Genomic DNA, 16,417 nt, shown 5'->3' with positions numbered 1-16,417 from the left:
TTCTCTCTCTCTTTCTTTCTTTCTTTCTTTCTTTCTTTCTCTCTCTCTCTCTCTCTTTCTTCTTTCTTTCTTTCTTTCTTTCTTTCTTTCTTTCTTTCTTTCTTGTGTGTCTTTCTTTCTTTCTTTCTTTCTTTCTTCTTTCTTTCTCTCTTTCTTTCTTTCTTTCTTTCTTTCTCTCTCTCTTTCTTTCTTTCTTTCTTTCTTTCTTTCTTTCTTTCTTTCTTTCTTTCTTTCTTTCTCTCTCTCTTTCTTTCTTTCTTTCTTTCTTTCTTTCTTTCCTTCTTTCTTTCTTTCCTTCTTTCTTTCTTTCTTTCTTTCTTTCTTTCTTTCTTTCTTTCTTTCTTTCTTTCTTTCTTTCTTTCGTTCGTGTCTTTCTTTCTTTCTTTCTTTCTTTCTTTGTTTCTTTCGTTCTTTCTTTCTTTCTTTCTTTCTCTCTTTCGTTCTTTCTTTCTTTCTTTCTTTCTTTCTTTCCTTCTTTCTTTCTTCTTTCTCTCTTTCTTTCTTTCTTTCTCTCTTTCTTCTTTCTTTCTTTCTTTCTTTCTCTCTTCTCTCTTTCTCTCTTTCTTTCTTTCTTTCTTTCTTTCTATCTTTCTTTCTTTCTTTCTTTCTTTCTTTCTTTCTTTCTTTCTTTCTTTCTTTCTTTCTTTCTTTCTTTCTTCTTTTCTTTCTTTCTTTCTTTCTTTCTTTCTTTCTTTCTTTCTTTCTTCTTTCTTTCTTTCTTTCTTTCTCTCTTTCTTTCTTTCTCTCTTTCTTTCTTTCTTTCTTTCTTTCTTTCTTTCTTTCTTTCTTTCTTTCTTTCTCTCTTTCTTTCTCTCTTTCTTTCTTTCTTTCTTTCTTTCTTTCTTTCTTTCTTTCCTTCTTTCCTTCTTTCCTTCTTTCCTTCTTTCTTTCTTTCTTTCTTTCTTTCTTTCTTTCTTTCTTTCTTTCTATCTTTCTTTCTATCTTTCTTTCTTTCTTTCTTTCTTTCTTTCTTTCTTTCTTTCTTTCTTTCCCTTCCCAGGAGGTGGAGCTGTACAAGTCCAGCCACCAGGACAAGCTGGGTCTGACTGTCTGTTACCGCACTGATGACGAGGAGGACCTGGGCATTTACGTCGGAGAGGTAAGGTGGAGCAGCACCCCCGGGGGGGGGGGGGACAATTACCAGGCCATGACTCCTGCTTAGCGCTAAAGTGAAGTGCACTCACTGTTCAAGGCATGGCCACGTACTGCTCGTGTCACTCAAATGCTTCCGGTGGACTCAGCTGACCTTCAGGGTCATCCAAACAGTAGTGTCACCAAGTGACCCGCTCTGACATACACTCCCTCAGACACTAACTCACTCAGCCACAAATAAACTCACTCTGAAATGATTTACACACTTACTGACTCAGCTGCTACTTTCTCTGACATTCACTTGCAATTGTCCTCACTTCGACTTTCACTCAGTCTACGCGATCGCCCAGTGAACGCCCTCAAACTGTTCACACATTCACTCACCCTTCCACTGTTCACTCGAACATCTGCTTTCAAAAGAATCTTCTCTGAGCTTCACTAATTACTTTACTCAGACATTCATTCAGTCATTACATCCACTCTATCAGGCATGGTGCCCTAACTAAGCCATTACTCATTCAGTGAATTCATTCATTCAGCTGCACACTCACTAACCAGGCGCTCCTGTATCCAGCGCTGCCCTATTCCATAGATGGGATCAAGGCGCTTCTTCTGGAGGAACCGGAGAATGCTTCTTATTCAACATAAGAGCCACTATGTGGTCAAGGGGCGTCTTCTGGAGGGACTAGATAATGCTTCCTTAAGAAACATGGTCCAGTTCCTCGAGAAAAAGCGCCTTTAAGAAGTGTTAGTCGGTCCCTCTAGAGGAAGCGTCTTCAAGCAGCATATACAGACCCTCCAGAAGATGCAGCGCTTAGAAGCATTATCCAGTCCCTCCAGAAGAAAAGCCTTAAAGAAGCATTTTTGGGCACTTCAGTAGAAGCATCTTTAAGAAGTATTTTTTGGTCCCTCCAGAAGAAGTGGCTTAAAGAAGCATTTTTCTGGATCTCCAGAAAGAGGTGTCCTTAAGAAGCCTTATCTGGTCCTCCAGAAGCACCTTCAGGAAGAATCCTCCGGCCCCCCAATAGGAGGGTCTTAAGGAAGCATTATCCAGTCCTCCCAGAAGTGCATCGCTTAGAAGCATTATCTGCCCCCCCACCCCCCAGAAGAAGGGTCACAAAGAATTATTATAAAGTCTCTCCAGAAAAGGCGTCTAGATCCCAGTCAGACATAGGATATATATATATATATATATATATATAAAAAAAAAGTCGGGTTGTAGGCGGCTTCCAGCAGTTAGGGCGGGGTCCGTAAAGGCGAAAGCAACCAGCAACTTCCGCGTTGGATATGGATTAAGTTCTGTTTCCAGGATGAACCCACAGAAAATACGGACCACCACACGAGTTGCAGAGTGTCACAGCAGGCGTTTATTCAACCATTTTGCAGCTTAAATTTGGCATGACGCGTTTCGGGCAAGGTCTGCCCTTGATCACATGACGGACATGCAGTATTCTTTCATTTAAATAGTGCACACACTCGTTTTTTTCGCTTCAATTCACAGTGACACCACGTGATCTATGCATAGACATAGAAAGTAAACTACAAGTGTAAGGTGTTTAACATGTGTATACAAATGGGCGCTGATTATGGGCTGTTTTAGAGTCTTGGCAACATTATTGTACAAGGCACCCGCACACAAATATTCAAGGTAACAATTACGTGCAAATGTACATTTATAACCGCCTAAATGCGTGTTAAACCATTGTGTAACAGTGAGCTGGCAACATAATTCTGAAAAAATGACACTTTCTTTTAAAGAAGGGATATTTTACACATATCTGTATAGCGAAGCAATTATTTACTCCAATGCATCAAGATTTATATAACATATGAATATGTTAAATTTCTAAAAAGACGTGTATAAAAGTCCATAATAATTTAAATGCATAAATAAATAAATATTATGCTATAAAATATATTGTGCAAAATTGGCAGTGTATTCCGCATTCGCTGAGATAGCCTTAGTGTGTCTAGTTCATTGATCACAACAGGAGCTCGCTCACTCAGTCATTACATTACATTGTCACGTTGCAATGTGCAATTGTTTGCTTGTATTAAAGTGCCAGTGCCGAAACCTGTAAACAGGGATAGAGACCTATCCTTGCCCATCTGGCAATCCCGGAGGGTCGACCACCTTGGTCTTGCTCCCACAGCAATTCCCATTGTAAAGTGCTAAGTGTAATAAGTGCAACCAAAGTTGTGAGGTTAAAAAATGATGATTTAAAAGGAGAGGTACGATTAACAGGAAAAAACTGATAATAGGTACTTGGTCAACCATATAAGAATCACTAAGGCATTCATTAGTTAGATCTGTTACATGGAGCCCGGAAAGGATACAGATTATGTGATTATATAATAATGAGACTGGAGAATCAGGCAGGACAGTTTTAACTTAGGTTAAAGGAAGGTATGTATGTCTTCCCTATCATTAAGGCCGTTAGGATGCTTGCTGTTAAGATTCAGAATATATCTGGTCTCTAACTGCCTCAAAGCCTTGTCCATATCTCCACCTCGCTTTAACATTATTTGAAAGACACTGGGGATTTTTTAAGACACCTTAACAATACTACTTGGTCAAAGGATTGGATCTTACTATCTCTGGATATAGAGTCTCTCTATACCAGTATAAGACACGAATGTGGTCTGCGGGGTGTGGAATACTTTTTAAATACACGTCCTGCTGAATATGCTATACATAACAAAATGTTAATGTCTCTTATTTCATGGTGCTTGAATAATAACTACTTTTCTTTTGAAAAGAATTTGTATAGACAAAAACACTACTAATGTAATGACTGAGTGAGCGAGCTCCTGTTGTGATCAATGAACTAGACACACTAAGGCTATCTCAGCGAATGCGGAATACACTGCCAATTTTGCACAATATATTTTTTAGCATAATATTTATTTATTTATGCATTTAAATTATTATGGACTTTTATACATGTCTTTTTAGAAATTTAACATATTCATATGTTATATAAATCTTGATGCATTGGTGTAAATAATTGCTTCGCTATACAGATATGTGTAAAATATCCCTTCTTTAAAAGAAAGTGTCATTTTTTCAGAATTATGTTGCCAGCTCACTGTTACACAATGGTTTAACACGCATTTAGGCGGTTATAAATGTACATTTGCACGTAATTGTTACCTTGAATATTTGTGTGCGGGTGCCTTGTACAATAATGTTGCCAAGACTCTAAAACAGCCCATAATCAGCGCCCATTTGTATACACATGTTAAACACCTTACACTTGTAGTTTACTTTCTATGTCTATGCATAGATCACGTGGTGTCACTGTGAATTGAAGCGAAAAAAACGAGTGTGTGCACTATTTAAATGAAAGAATACTGCATGTCCGTCATGTGATCAAGGGCAGACCTTGCCCGAAACGCGTCATGCCAAATTTAAGCTGCAAAATGGTTGAATAAACGCCTGCTGTGACACTCTGCAACTCGTGTGGTGGTCCGTATTTTCTGTGGGTTCATCCTGGAAACAGAACTTAATCCATATATATATATATATATATATATATATATATATATATATATATATATATATATATATATATATATATATATATATATATATATATATATATATCTCTCATCCAGGTAGATATATGAGGAGTTAGGAATATTAACTCTCTGCTTAGCCATATATACTTTCCTTCATGATACTGTGGCAGTCCATATTCTGGCCTCAGTATTTTTTGGGGTGACTTTATAAACCTCCACATCAAACTCCACAAAGCGCGGCAGCTTATGATGCACTGGGCCAGGGACAGACTAATTTGCATGTAGCTAGGTTCTGAGCTGGGATGGTGCAGTGAGATAAAAAACGGTGATGGATCAAGCCCTGATCTGTTGACTGGGTACAAGTGTTCTGCTTAATTCAGATACTCTGTCCATCACCACCCCCTTTTCTGAATCGTTTTGTCCACCATAAGCGTGGAAGGGTACACTCAGATGTGAGTCCCTTGCTCACTGCACCATCAGGATTCAAGCAAGCCAGGCCTAAGACGGCTGTAATGCCAGAAACCGGTCCCCGGAAGCTTGGTTCCTTTCCAGTAAAAGAATTGGCTTGGTAGTTTAGTCTGCCCTGTTCCCATGATGCACTGGGCCAGGGACAGACTGATTTGCATATAGCCAGGTTCTGAGCTGGGGTGGTGCAGTGAGCTAAAAAACGGTGATGGATCAAGCCCTGATCTGTTGACTGGGTACGAGTGTTCTGCTTAATTCAGATACTCTGTCCATCACCACCCCCTTTTCTGAATCGTTTTGTCCACCATAAGCGTGGAAGGGTACACTCAGATGTGAGTCCCTTGCTCACTGCACCATCAGGATTCAAGCAAGCCAGGCCTAAGACGGCTGTAATGCCAGAAACCGGTCCCCGGAAGCTTGGTTCCTTTCCAGTAAAAGAATTGGCTTGGTAGTTTAGTCTGCCCTGTTCCCATGATGCACTGGGCCAGGGACAGACTAATTTGCATGTAGCCAGGTTCTGAGCTGGGATGGTGCAGTGAGCTAAAAAAAAACGGTGATGTATCAAGCTCTGATCTGTTGACTGGGTAAGAGTGGTCTGCTTAATTCAGATACTCTGTCCATCACCACCCCCTTTTCTGAATAGCTTCGGAGTCGAGTCGTTGTCTTGTCCCAGCTTTCTTCTCGCTTGACTTTGATTCAGTTGTAATGAGGGTGGGTTTTTAGGGAGCTCCAGGAAGGCTACTTGGGTACTGGGGTGACCCTGCTCTGGAGGGGGAGAGCAACTGAACTGCGGGTAATTCGCACTGGGACCCCCCCCCCCGTCTCCAGCATGAACCGCCCCCAGCCCAGAGCCACCCCTCAGGGGCTGCAGAGTGCAGTGACGGAGGGGCTGGACCAGTTGAAGTGCGTGCACTTAGAGAAGCTGCTGCTCCTGTTTTAAGAAGCAAAGGCAGGGGCCTCAGTGCCCTGAGACTTTCAGTCCCTTCACTGAGGAACTCATTCCTCTCACTCTTCCAGTTCCCAGTACAGACTGGTTTTCACAGCCCTTCCTATGGTGTTTTCAGAGTGAAGGCTAATGTTGCTTTCCCACTTACCTCCAGAGCTAGGGAATGCTTTCTCAGAAGGGCTCATGGGAGATGTGGAACCTCTGGGACCATGTGAGAGAAGTGGTGTCTGCCAGGTTAGGGGTGCCCTAGGCAGCTGCCTAGTATTGCTTACATACAAGTTCTGTCATGACCTCTGAGGCCAGCAGGTCATGGTCTGACCCTAACATAGTGGGGGGCAGGATGGGTTCTTGAGGGACATGCCTCTTGCCTCCCACCATCAGCGTTTGACTCCACCCCTATTGCCCTCCCCCCCACTCTGATGGCGAGTTCCCAGAGCATGTTATTCCCATGTCTAAGGATAGCTCTTGGCATGTAACATGGAAAGCGCTTATGCCACCGAAAGGCAGCTTCACATCGCTAGGACCTGTAGCCCAGCCAGGATGCCATGAGCCCTGGGGTAAGCAAGCAAAATGACCCCTTTGCCTGCTGTTGGATAGTAAAAGATGGCAATTATCAGGATTGAATAGGCCCTTCAGGGCTCTGGGCCCTGGTGCCACTGCTCCTGCAGAACCATTGGTAGCTACGACTCTGGCTAAAATTGTGCAGTGACAGTGACTGCTGAGAGCCGAGAATGAGAAACAACTCATTAACAGGCATGCAAGACACAGGCGCACATGCAGGGATTAGCAGAGGTTATGTTATGTTACGTTACGTTACGTTACGGTACGGTACGGTACGGTACGGTACGGTACGGTACGTTACGTTACGTTACGTTATGTTACGTTACGTTACGTTACGTTATGTGATTTTGTAGAGCGCACAGTTACCCAGCCCAGGCTTCCCGGCACTGTTAGCAGGAGATGGAGTGCATGGTTATCTGAAAAGATGGGTTTTTAGCAGCTTCCTAAAACATAGCAGATTGTATGTGATCTGAGCTGAGCAGGGAGTGAGTTCCATATGTTGGCGGTCAGGTGGGCACATGAGCGACTCCTCCTCTTGCCCCCTTAGTCCTGGGGCAGCAAGATGGGAGAGGTCGTTGGATCTCAGTGCTCGGGGCCTGTGTATGAGGTAATAAGATGCTGACGGATATGTGGACTGGGTGAATATTTTAAGCTATGAGCAGTGGATAGGGCCTTGAATTCATTCCGTTTATTGATGGGTAGCCAGTGAAGTTGCACAAGAGCATGGAGTGTTGAGTTTATTTTGGGAAAACCAAGAAGGGCTCGTGCTGGGGAGTTTGGGGTGACCTGAATTAATTTTATATGACATGTCAGGCTTTACAAATACAGGGAGTGGCATAATCAAGGGGTAAGAGGGTGAGGGTTTGTCCAACGTCCTCAGGCACTCCGTGGGGAGTCACTTAAGTGTTCTCCTGAGGGACCTTAACAGACCCAAGCACGTGCCTGCCTCCTTCTTTGTCTGAAAAACCATGGTCAGCTCTTTGTCCAAGGTGACGCTAAGGCTCTTGACCTCAAGGTTAGGAATGGGGAAACCCCCCAAAGAAGGGGGCCATCAGAGTTGGTCCCGGAGCGATGGGTAGTTGCCAACCACCATCACCTCTGTTTTGTCTCCATTCAACCTGCGACAGCTTTCCGCCCTCCAGCTCGCTCCCTGTTCCAGGCATGGAGTTAGTTTCTCAGAAGTGGAATTAGTACCAGGTGACAGGGAGACGACAAACTGAGTGTCGCCGGCGTAAGATATATTAAAAACTTTTAAAACATGAGGCCCATATCTTGGGGGCTAGAGGGCAAAGACATGTAGTGGGCCGTTTTAGTCTCTGGTATGACCACAAACATTGCCTGCATCAACCACAAATGCATGCAATTGCCTATATGCTGCAAAACGCGTACATAGCGCGTGTTCACACACCCAGAACTATACGGATTTGTAAATGTGGGCCACTTTTTTTTTTAACTATTTGAACGCTAATGAGGGCCACTTTGAATGAGGTGCCCGGACATATGTAGGCCTCCCCTGCTGCACTTCCGGGATGATGCTAGTGCAAGAAGGGTGGACCTACGGGCTAAGAGGCGTGACCCGGTGTGAGAAGAGTCATTCATTTCACTACTCTTTTACTCAGCCGTCAGCCTATGAACACATTCATTCAGTGGAATCTTCAGTCACTTCGAAATGTAGTCACAAATACATTAACATGTGGCCATTATACACCAAGCTAGAAACTCCCTAACTAAACCAATAACTGTCTCTCATTGCAAGCATGGATGTGGTATTTTTATATATCCAAAATGTAGCAGAGACACAGTACAATGTCAAAGGCAAAGACAAAGTCAGTAAATGATTGGAGACATTGCTGGCTTCTAAGAGGGGAAGTGGCCTGTTACTTAATCATGATGTAGGGTTCTTTAAAGATGTGCGTTTTGAGCTGTTTCCTAAGCCGGGCCGAAGACGGCTGAAATGCCAGAAACCGGTCCCCGGTAGCTTGTCTCCTTTCTGGTGAAGAATTGGCTTGGTAGTTTAGTCTGCCCTGTTCCCATGATGCACTGGGCCAGGGACAGACTGATTTGCATATAGCCAGGTTCTGAGCTGGGATGGTGCAGTGAGATAAATAATGGTGATGGATCAAGCCCTGATCTTTGGACTGGGTAAGAGTGGTCTGCTTAATTCAGACACTCTGTTCATCACCACCCCCTTTTCTGAATCGTTTTTGGCCACTATAGGTGTGGCAGGGTATACTCAGACATGAGTCCCTTTCTCACTGCACCATCAGGATTCAAGCTAGCCGGGCCGAAGACGGCTGAAATGCCAGAAACCGGTCCCCGGTAGCTTGTCTCCTTTCTGGTGAAGAATTGGCTTGGTAGTTTAGTCTGCCCTGTTCCCATGATGCACTGGGCCAGGGACAGACTGATTTGCATATAGCCAGGTTCTGAGCTGGGATGGTGCAGTGAGATAAATAACGGTGATGGATCAAGCCCTGATCTTTGGACTGGGTAAGAGTGGTCTGCTTAATTCAGACACTCTGTTCATCACCACCCCCTTTTCTGAATCGTTTTTGGCCACTATAGGTGTGGCAGGGTATACTCAGACATGAGTCCCTTTCTCACTGCACCATCAGGATTCAAGCTAGCCGGGCCGAAGACGGCTGAAATGCCAGAAACCGGTCCCCGGTAGCTTGTCTCCTTTCTGGTGAAGAATTGCCTTGGTAGTTTAGTCTGCCCTGTTCCCATGATGCACTGGGCCAGGGACAGACTGATTTGCATATAGCCAGGTTCTGAGCTGAGATGGTGCACTGAGATAAATAACGGTGATGGATCAAGCCCTGATCTTTGGACTGGGTAAGAGTGGTCTGCTTAATTCAGACACTCTGTTCATCACCACCTCCTTTTCTGAATCGTTTTTGGCCACTATAGGTGTGGCAGGGTATACTCAGACATGAGTCCCTTTCTCACTGCACCATCAGGATTCAAGCTAGCCGGGCCGAAGACGACTGAAATGCCAGAAACCGGTCCCCGGTAGCTTGTCTCCTTTCTGGTGAAGAATTGGCTTGGTAGTTTAGTCTGCCCTGTTCCCATGATGCACTGGGCCAGGGACAGACTGATTTGCATATAGCCAGGTTCTGAGCTGGGATGGTGCAGTGAGATAAATAACGGTGATGGATCAAGCCCTGATCTTTGGACTGGGTAAGAGTGGTCTGCTTAATTCAGACACTCTGTTCATCACCACCCCCTTTTCTGAATCGTTTCATAAACTTGAGCAGCGTTGGGGCAGTCATGATGGATACAGGGATGTTGTTCCAGATCCTGGGTGCATAGATAGAAAAGGTCTGCTATCTTGTGTTTTTCTTTTCTACACTTCTTAGGGATCGATTACGATGTCGGTCGGAAAGCATACAGACTGAATCGGTCTTGGAATGGTTTTTGGCTGAATCGGATCCGGGGAGTCCGATCGAGCGAATACGATGCATCCGGGTGCTTGCGGATGCTATTTGGTTGGAATACTATTGACTTCAATGGCGAATACACAGGCTCCCATTGAAGAAAGGGGTGGCTGGGGAAAATCATGCACCCTGTGGCAGACACCCCTTTGTACCTGCCACACTGTGCATGGCCTGAAAGTGAGTCACTTGGGTACCCCCAAGGGACTGATTCGGAAGGCCCTGGGTGAAGGGGACCTGCCACGGGCCCCCAAAGTCAGCTTCTGACAGCCTATCTGAGTCAGAACAACCGATTCAAAATGGCTGTCTGAATCTGTCATCGTGATCGCTCGGTCGGAAAGCTTTCAAGTCATTCAGAAACGCAGCCCGTAGACACACACATTCCGGCTCCGAACAACTCAGACTTTCCGAATGCCGTCCAGTTCAGATTCAGAACCAATGCGGAAAGTACAAACATAGTAATTGCTTGTTCGGAAAGGTTTCTGATTCGGTCAGAAACAAGCCTTACAAATCCAAATCAGAAGACCTGAATCCGATTCAGAGCCTTTCCGAACGACATCGGAATCAACCCCTTAGTATGTAGTCTGATGGTGTCCTGGCTGCAGGTGTACTTAGAACCACCAGAGATGGTGAGCTTGCCTGTATAATAAGTGGGAGTGTTGGTCGTGATCACTTTGCCGATGATGCAGCTAGTTTTGAAGATGGTGGATGCTGGCAAGGGGAGCGAGTGAACTTCTTCAGGGTACGGGTCCTGGGGCATATGGTCAAATTTAATCAGGGACTTGGTGAAGCATGATGCGGGGTGTAGAGTGCCCTTAAGGGGGCCAGTGTCGAGTTTGTGATGCCATGGAGCAGGGCGTCGTTGCTGTACACATGCAGGAGCACAAGGGTTTGAATGGCTGTCTGAAGTCATTTTCTAGGATGAGTATATTTACTTTCTTTAGTAGCTCCAGCTAGTAGTCCTTCTTAGTCCAGGGCAAATCTGAGAGACTTAGCATTGAGAGAAAATGTGGGTTCGGATCAATCCAGGTTCATGTCATCAAGAGAATTTGGATTAGTTGCTTGTTGTTCTTGGCAATGAACAGGAATTCTGTCAGTTGAGTTAAGCTACAGGTGGGTGCAGGACACCTGGGTCTGGATGAGACACAAGCATTGTTTGAGACGTTGGATTTCTGGAGCAGAGTGGACCATCAAATAGAGTGATGCATCGCCGACGAGTTGAGCCTTCACAGGGGCATCTGAAGAATAGCGTCACAATAGGTCTCAAAATCCAAGCGTCAACTTATTAAAGGGTCATTTGGCGAATGATGCAGCCATGAATCTCATAATTAAACTGACATCAGTCCAACAAAGGATCATTATGCGATGCCTGTTGTTGATATTTGTGAGCGATGCAGGGCTGCGTCAAGAGAGTTTTATTCTATTCTGATTGACCCCTATGAAACGTGCTCAGCGATTGATTCACTCAAACCATCACTCCCCTAGACTTCTACTCACTTATGGATTTACCCACTAATTCACTTCTAGTCATGTACTCTTCCACTCACTCCTTTAGACATCCACTCATTTATGCACTGCCCCACTCACACTCATGTACTCTTTCACTCACTCCTTTAGACATTCACTCACCTATGCATTGACCCACTCACATTCATGTTCTCTTCCATTCACTCTTTTATACATTCACTCACATGCATTGACCCACTCAGACTCATGTACTCTTTCACTCACTCCTTTAGACATTCACTCACTTATGCATGGACCCATCCACACTTGTGTTCTCTTTCAGTCACTCCTTTAGACATTCACTCACCTATGCATTGACCCACTCACACTCATGTACTCTTCCACTCACTCCTTTAGAGTACCTCTTGTGCCCTTTTTATGTGTTGCTTCGGTCCAGCCTGTTCTGCACCACCCGTTACCCCCTGTGGCCTCTGTTCTCCTGGGTTTCACACATCTTCCTGCTTCATCACCCACCCGCATGCTTGTCTGCCTCCTTCTTACAACCTGAGTCCCAACCACCACCGTCCTCCATCACCCACATCCTCCCATACCCACCAGCGCTCTCCTTCCACATGCATCCACCACACCACACCAACCAGCACCTCCCCACAAGTACGCTCTCGCCTGCATTTGCCTCCACATGTGCCAACCTACTTGCAGCTCCACCCACAAGCATCCTTGTCCCACCCACATGCTCCAACCCACCCGAGCCTTCCAACAGCCACCATGCACCCTCTCAACATCAACGCGCTGTTCTCCCTTTCACATGTGAGCCACTCATGCCTTTGGCCTCCCTCGCCCGCTTGCACCCCCCCCTGCATTCGCTTGCTTTGCTGAGCTCCCCCTTGTGTCTTCGGCAGGTGAACCCCAACAGCATTGCTGCCAAGGATGGCCGGATCAGAGAAGGGGACCGCATCCTGCAGGTAAACGAACACCTGGAGTCCTGTGCCTTGGCATGCTATGCCAGACATGCGCCACGTCTGGGGATGCTACGCAGCACATTGTCATGCCAGGGCACACTACACTGGACCGCCATGTCAGGATAGACTTAGCACGACACACCTTGCAGGACACACTCCATCTTGGGACACACATCATGTCTGAATACTTTCAGGGCTATTCACAGAGGTAACTTACACTTGTGAGTATGTTACGCATGTAATTTTACTCTTAGCCTTTTGAGTAACTTTCCTACTTTGGCTATTCACAAAATCAAAGTGTAAAATTACTCAGAAGTGTAGACTTACACGGCTCCACCCCTTAAAACAGGGGTGCACCACATTTATGAGTGCAAGTTACTACTGCCCAAAGGAAGCTGTAGTAAGTCCAGCACCACCCATGGCCAACCCCTGGTAATGCGAAAAACTCCCATAGAAAACAATGTAGGTAAGGACTCCAGCTAAAACCCCATAGGAAATAATGTAGGTAAGGACTCCAGCTAAAACCCCATAGGAAATAATGTTACATTAAATTAAATTATTTAATATAGTGAAAAATATAAATAAATATAATGTCAGGTTGTAAAAAATCTAAAAATAAAACATATTTATTGATTGCGTAGTTTTCAAATATTTTACCAGCCTTTTTTGAATTTATAAATGACTATAATATTCACTTTATTAAAATATGAACTACTTGTAAGTAATTTGATTAATCACTTTTAATAATTATTAAAGCATAGTAAAAAATATTCTTCTACTTTAGTGAGGAACTTATTTTTTTTATTTAAACTTTAAAAAAATGCTTGTTCTAGTTTAATATATTTAAATTAATTGAAGATTTAAATAAAAATGAAGCTATTAGTGCTGTAGCATTCACGTTATCTTGTTCTGTTATAAATAAATATATAACATGAATTGATTAATAATTATTAGGAAAGAAAATTCCACCTAAAGTAAAATGTTCATATTTACTTATGTATTAAAAACGTACAAAAACTATGTACAGAATTTTTTAAGTGAATTACTTTTTTTATGTACAAATTGAAGTTGTGGGTTGGATTTTTTTGCCACGACTGAACGAATAAGTTAAGCATTTGTTCTACTAAGCAACTTTGAAGTTGATTTATGCACCAGAATGAGTGTTTCCGATAGTTGCCGATGATCGGAAGAGGATCTATATATATGTGCGTGAACCTATATATATATAGATATATATATAAGTATATATAAATAAATATATATATATAGACACACACGCACATATATATCTATGTAAATAAGTCAAAATAATTGAATTTAAATGTACCTTTATTTTATATGGGATGGTGTTGCAGAATCAGTGGTTAGTCGTGCATGGTACTGGACGTGCCATGTGCTCATTTTAGGAAGTAGTAACTTTGCACTCATACATTTGGCCCCACTCGCTATGTCAGCCGGCGAAGACATGCAAGTCTACACTTTTGATTTACTTTCACTTGGATTTTGTGATGAACCCAAAGTAGTAAAGTTACTCAACAGTGTAAGAGCATATTTACCAGTAGTAAATGTACACGTGTAGGTTTACCTTTGTGAATAGGCCCCTAGGTGTCTGTCTGGGAGCCAGACCTCGAAGGAGATGCTTATGGCAGATTTTGGGGAGCTGGTACAGCTGTGTTTCTCTCACTGCAATCAGACCTGTCCTTTGCCTCAGTGGCACCTAACACCTCTTCCGGCCTGTGTGTATACACACAAAAATCTGCAACTCTGAAGATTAAAACAGACTCCAGCCGGCCAGAACCACAAATTACACTCACAGACCAGTCAGAAACTAGGTTAACTTTAGAACGCCGAGCTTTGGGTCAGGTAGAAACTGGCCAATAAGGGTGCCAATGTGTATTCGCCCAGCCAACTAGGCATGCAGGACCTTTGTCACAAGAGTGTGTCACATCCACGAAGAAGGAAGAAGTCAGCCTTCAGGGGAAGAAACATTTTGTGTAGTCATCACTGAGTCCACCGTAGGTCCTAAGCGACATATTGTGGTCAGAGCACACCACACCCCAAAGAGCACACCATTAGGACCTATTTAGAGTGGACTACAGAGGTAAGAGAGGCACTCTGTAGGGGTCTAAAGTATTACAAAAGCATATAGTTATAACAAAGTGAATTCCTAAGGTAATGTCTTGGTAAGTGTCTTCTCAATTTGAATAACTAAATTCATCTAGACCTTCTGATTTTTTTAAAATAATTCTTTATTTAATTCTTCAAAAACGTCTAAGGCACAGGCAACACGTTTCGTTCTATAAATAGGAACTTCTTCAGGGCGGTTGACCAAAATAACACACGTAAAATAGCAGACATAAGCATCATTAAATACAGAGTAGTATAGTTTGGAGATACACGTTCATACATCAATATACCATATACTTCAAGATACGTCTATCAATATTTAAAGACATTCATTGAAATCAATTGCTCATTGACATCATAGCAGAGAGGAGTGGCTTGCTTACCTTTTGCTTAGTAAGCATTTTCTGTTTCGATTACCGATAATCTTTAGGCTGCAAAATTCAGTGGTGTATTACATTGTCCCTATGAAATAATGTATGGAGCACATTGTGACATCCCGAGAGAGTTGCGTGTAACCATGTGAAATGTGACATCATTGTTCAGGTGTACCACAAGTAAGCCTCGCGACTGTCGTGTGTCACATGAGCAGTCTGTGTTTCACGTCTGTGATGTCTCTCTCTTTGTCTCAAGATCAACGGGGTGGACGTGCAGAACCGAGAGGAGGCTGTCTCCATTTTAACCCAGGAGGAAAACACAAACATCTCGCTGCTGGTGGCTCGACCTGAGACTGAGGTGAGGAGACTGGGGGGGGGGGGGGGGGGGTTGGCATTAATGTGACCAGGTGACGCTAAGTCAGGCCGCAAGGGAACAAAGAAAGAGGCGTGGGTCCTATTACTAACCGGCCTGGGCCACTCAAATATTGTACAACAAGACATTGTCCGGATAAGTTGCTCCTGATTCCTCATATATGAGCTTAGACCAACAATTCTAAGTTCACGTGATTTATTTCACATCATTTGCGACTCATTTCATACACATGTCGATTAGAACAATCAATAATGTCATAAGGTGGATAGCACAACATCCAGTATACCATGTTTACGAGAATATAACACAATTCAACATTTCAACGAAAAAACATAAATGATAAACATGTGAAAAGACATAAACGCCAACACAATTATAAGTGTCCTACAAGTGACAGTTCCAGCTGTCCTGCCTGTGTTTGGGGCAAAGGGCCAAACAGTTATCATGAGGGTTGTCTGCCCCCTGGGAAAGAATTTTCTTTCGACCCATTCCCATCCAGCAACCCCAAAGCTCATTCGCCTTTGCCCAGATGTCAACGCGTTTCAAACCCTGATTCGTTCTAGGGTTTTCCTTAGGACTCGGACTGGGGATCAGTGACTGTTATTATGGAAGCCCAGATGTTTGTATCTTGAAACGCCAGCGGTGTGCTTGTTCGTTATTTACAAAAGCTTTTCCGTGTTTCCGGGATCATATAGTGTCCATATCGTCAAACCAATTGGGGGTTGCACGCACAAGGAAAAATTCCGGGAGTTGAGTTGTCAAAGTTACCCTCACTGCGTCCTCTCTTCCTGGTGTGTTCCTGCTTTCATATACAACAACAATTAATACCTGGGGGTCTGAAAACAAGTGAGTGAGTCAGACAGATCGGATCACTATACCAAACTATGCAAAATAACACCAGTGAGAGAAAGTTGGTAACTACAGGTCTAGTCAAGGCTCAGGAGTATATGGAGAAAAATAGTTCCCATCAGAAGCCACACTGTACCGCCCTCGTTGTCATCATTTGGGTTCTCCTTACCCAGGAGACAAAACGGCCAGTAAGTTGTTACCGTGACCGGAATGTGGTGTGCGGGAAGTACAGGAAAGAATATGAGTGGCTA

The 16,417-nt window shown here is 43.7% G+C and overlaps 1 protein-coding gene across 2 annotated transcripts in view; it reads left to right on the top strand.

Annotated features, from left to right (window-relative positions):
• The window catches only part of PDZD4 (PDZ domain containing 4), a 302,598-nt gene that overhangs the window by 261,879 nt on the left and 24,302 nt on the right, over positions 1-16,417 (top strand). The window contains exons 4-6 of one of the 2 annotated variants that reach the window (XM_086940232.1): positions 1,001-1,099; positions 12,384-12,446; positions 15,201-15,302. In XM_086940232.1, the coding sequence (XP_086796358.1) occupies positions 1,001-1,099; positions 12,384-12,446; positions 15,201-15,302 (264 nt within the window). The remainder of the gene's footprint in view (positions 1-1,000; positions 1,100-12,383; positions 12,447-15,200; positions 15,303-16,417) is intronic. The other variant, XM_086940233.1, reaches the window with a different exon arrangement.

This window comes from Lissotriton vulgaris, chromosome 10 (assembly GCF_964263255.1).
Source record: "Lissotriton vulgaris chromosome 10, aLisVul1.2, whole genome shotgun sequence".
NCBI lineage: Eukaryota > Metazoa > Chordata > Amphibia > Caudata > Salamandridae > Lissotriton > Lissotriton vulgaris.
Note: the sequence above shows the minus strand (reverse complement) of the source record. Positions and strands in the feature narration are given on the sequence as shown.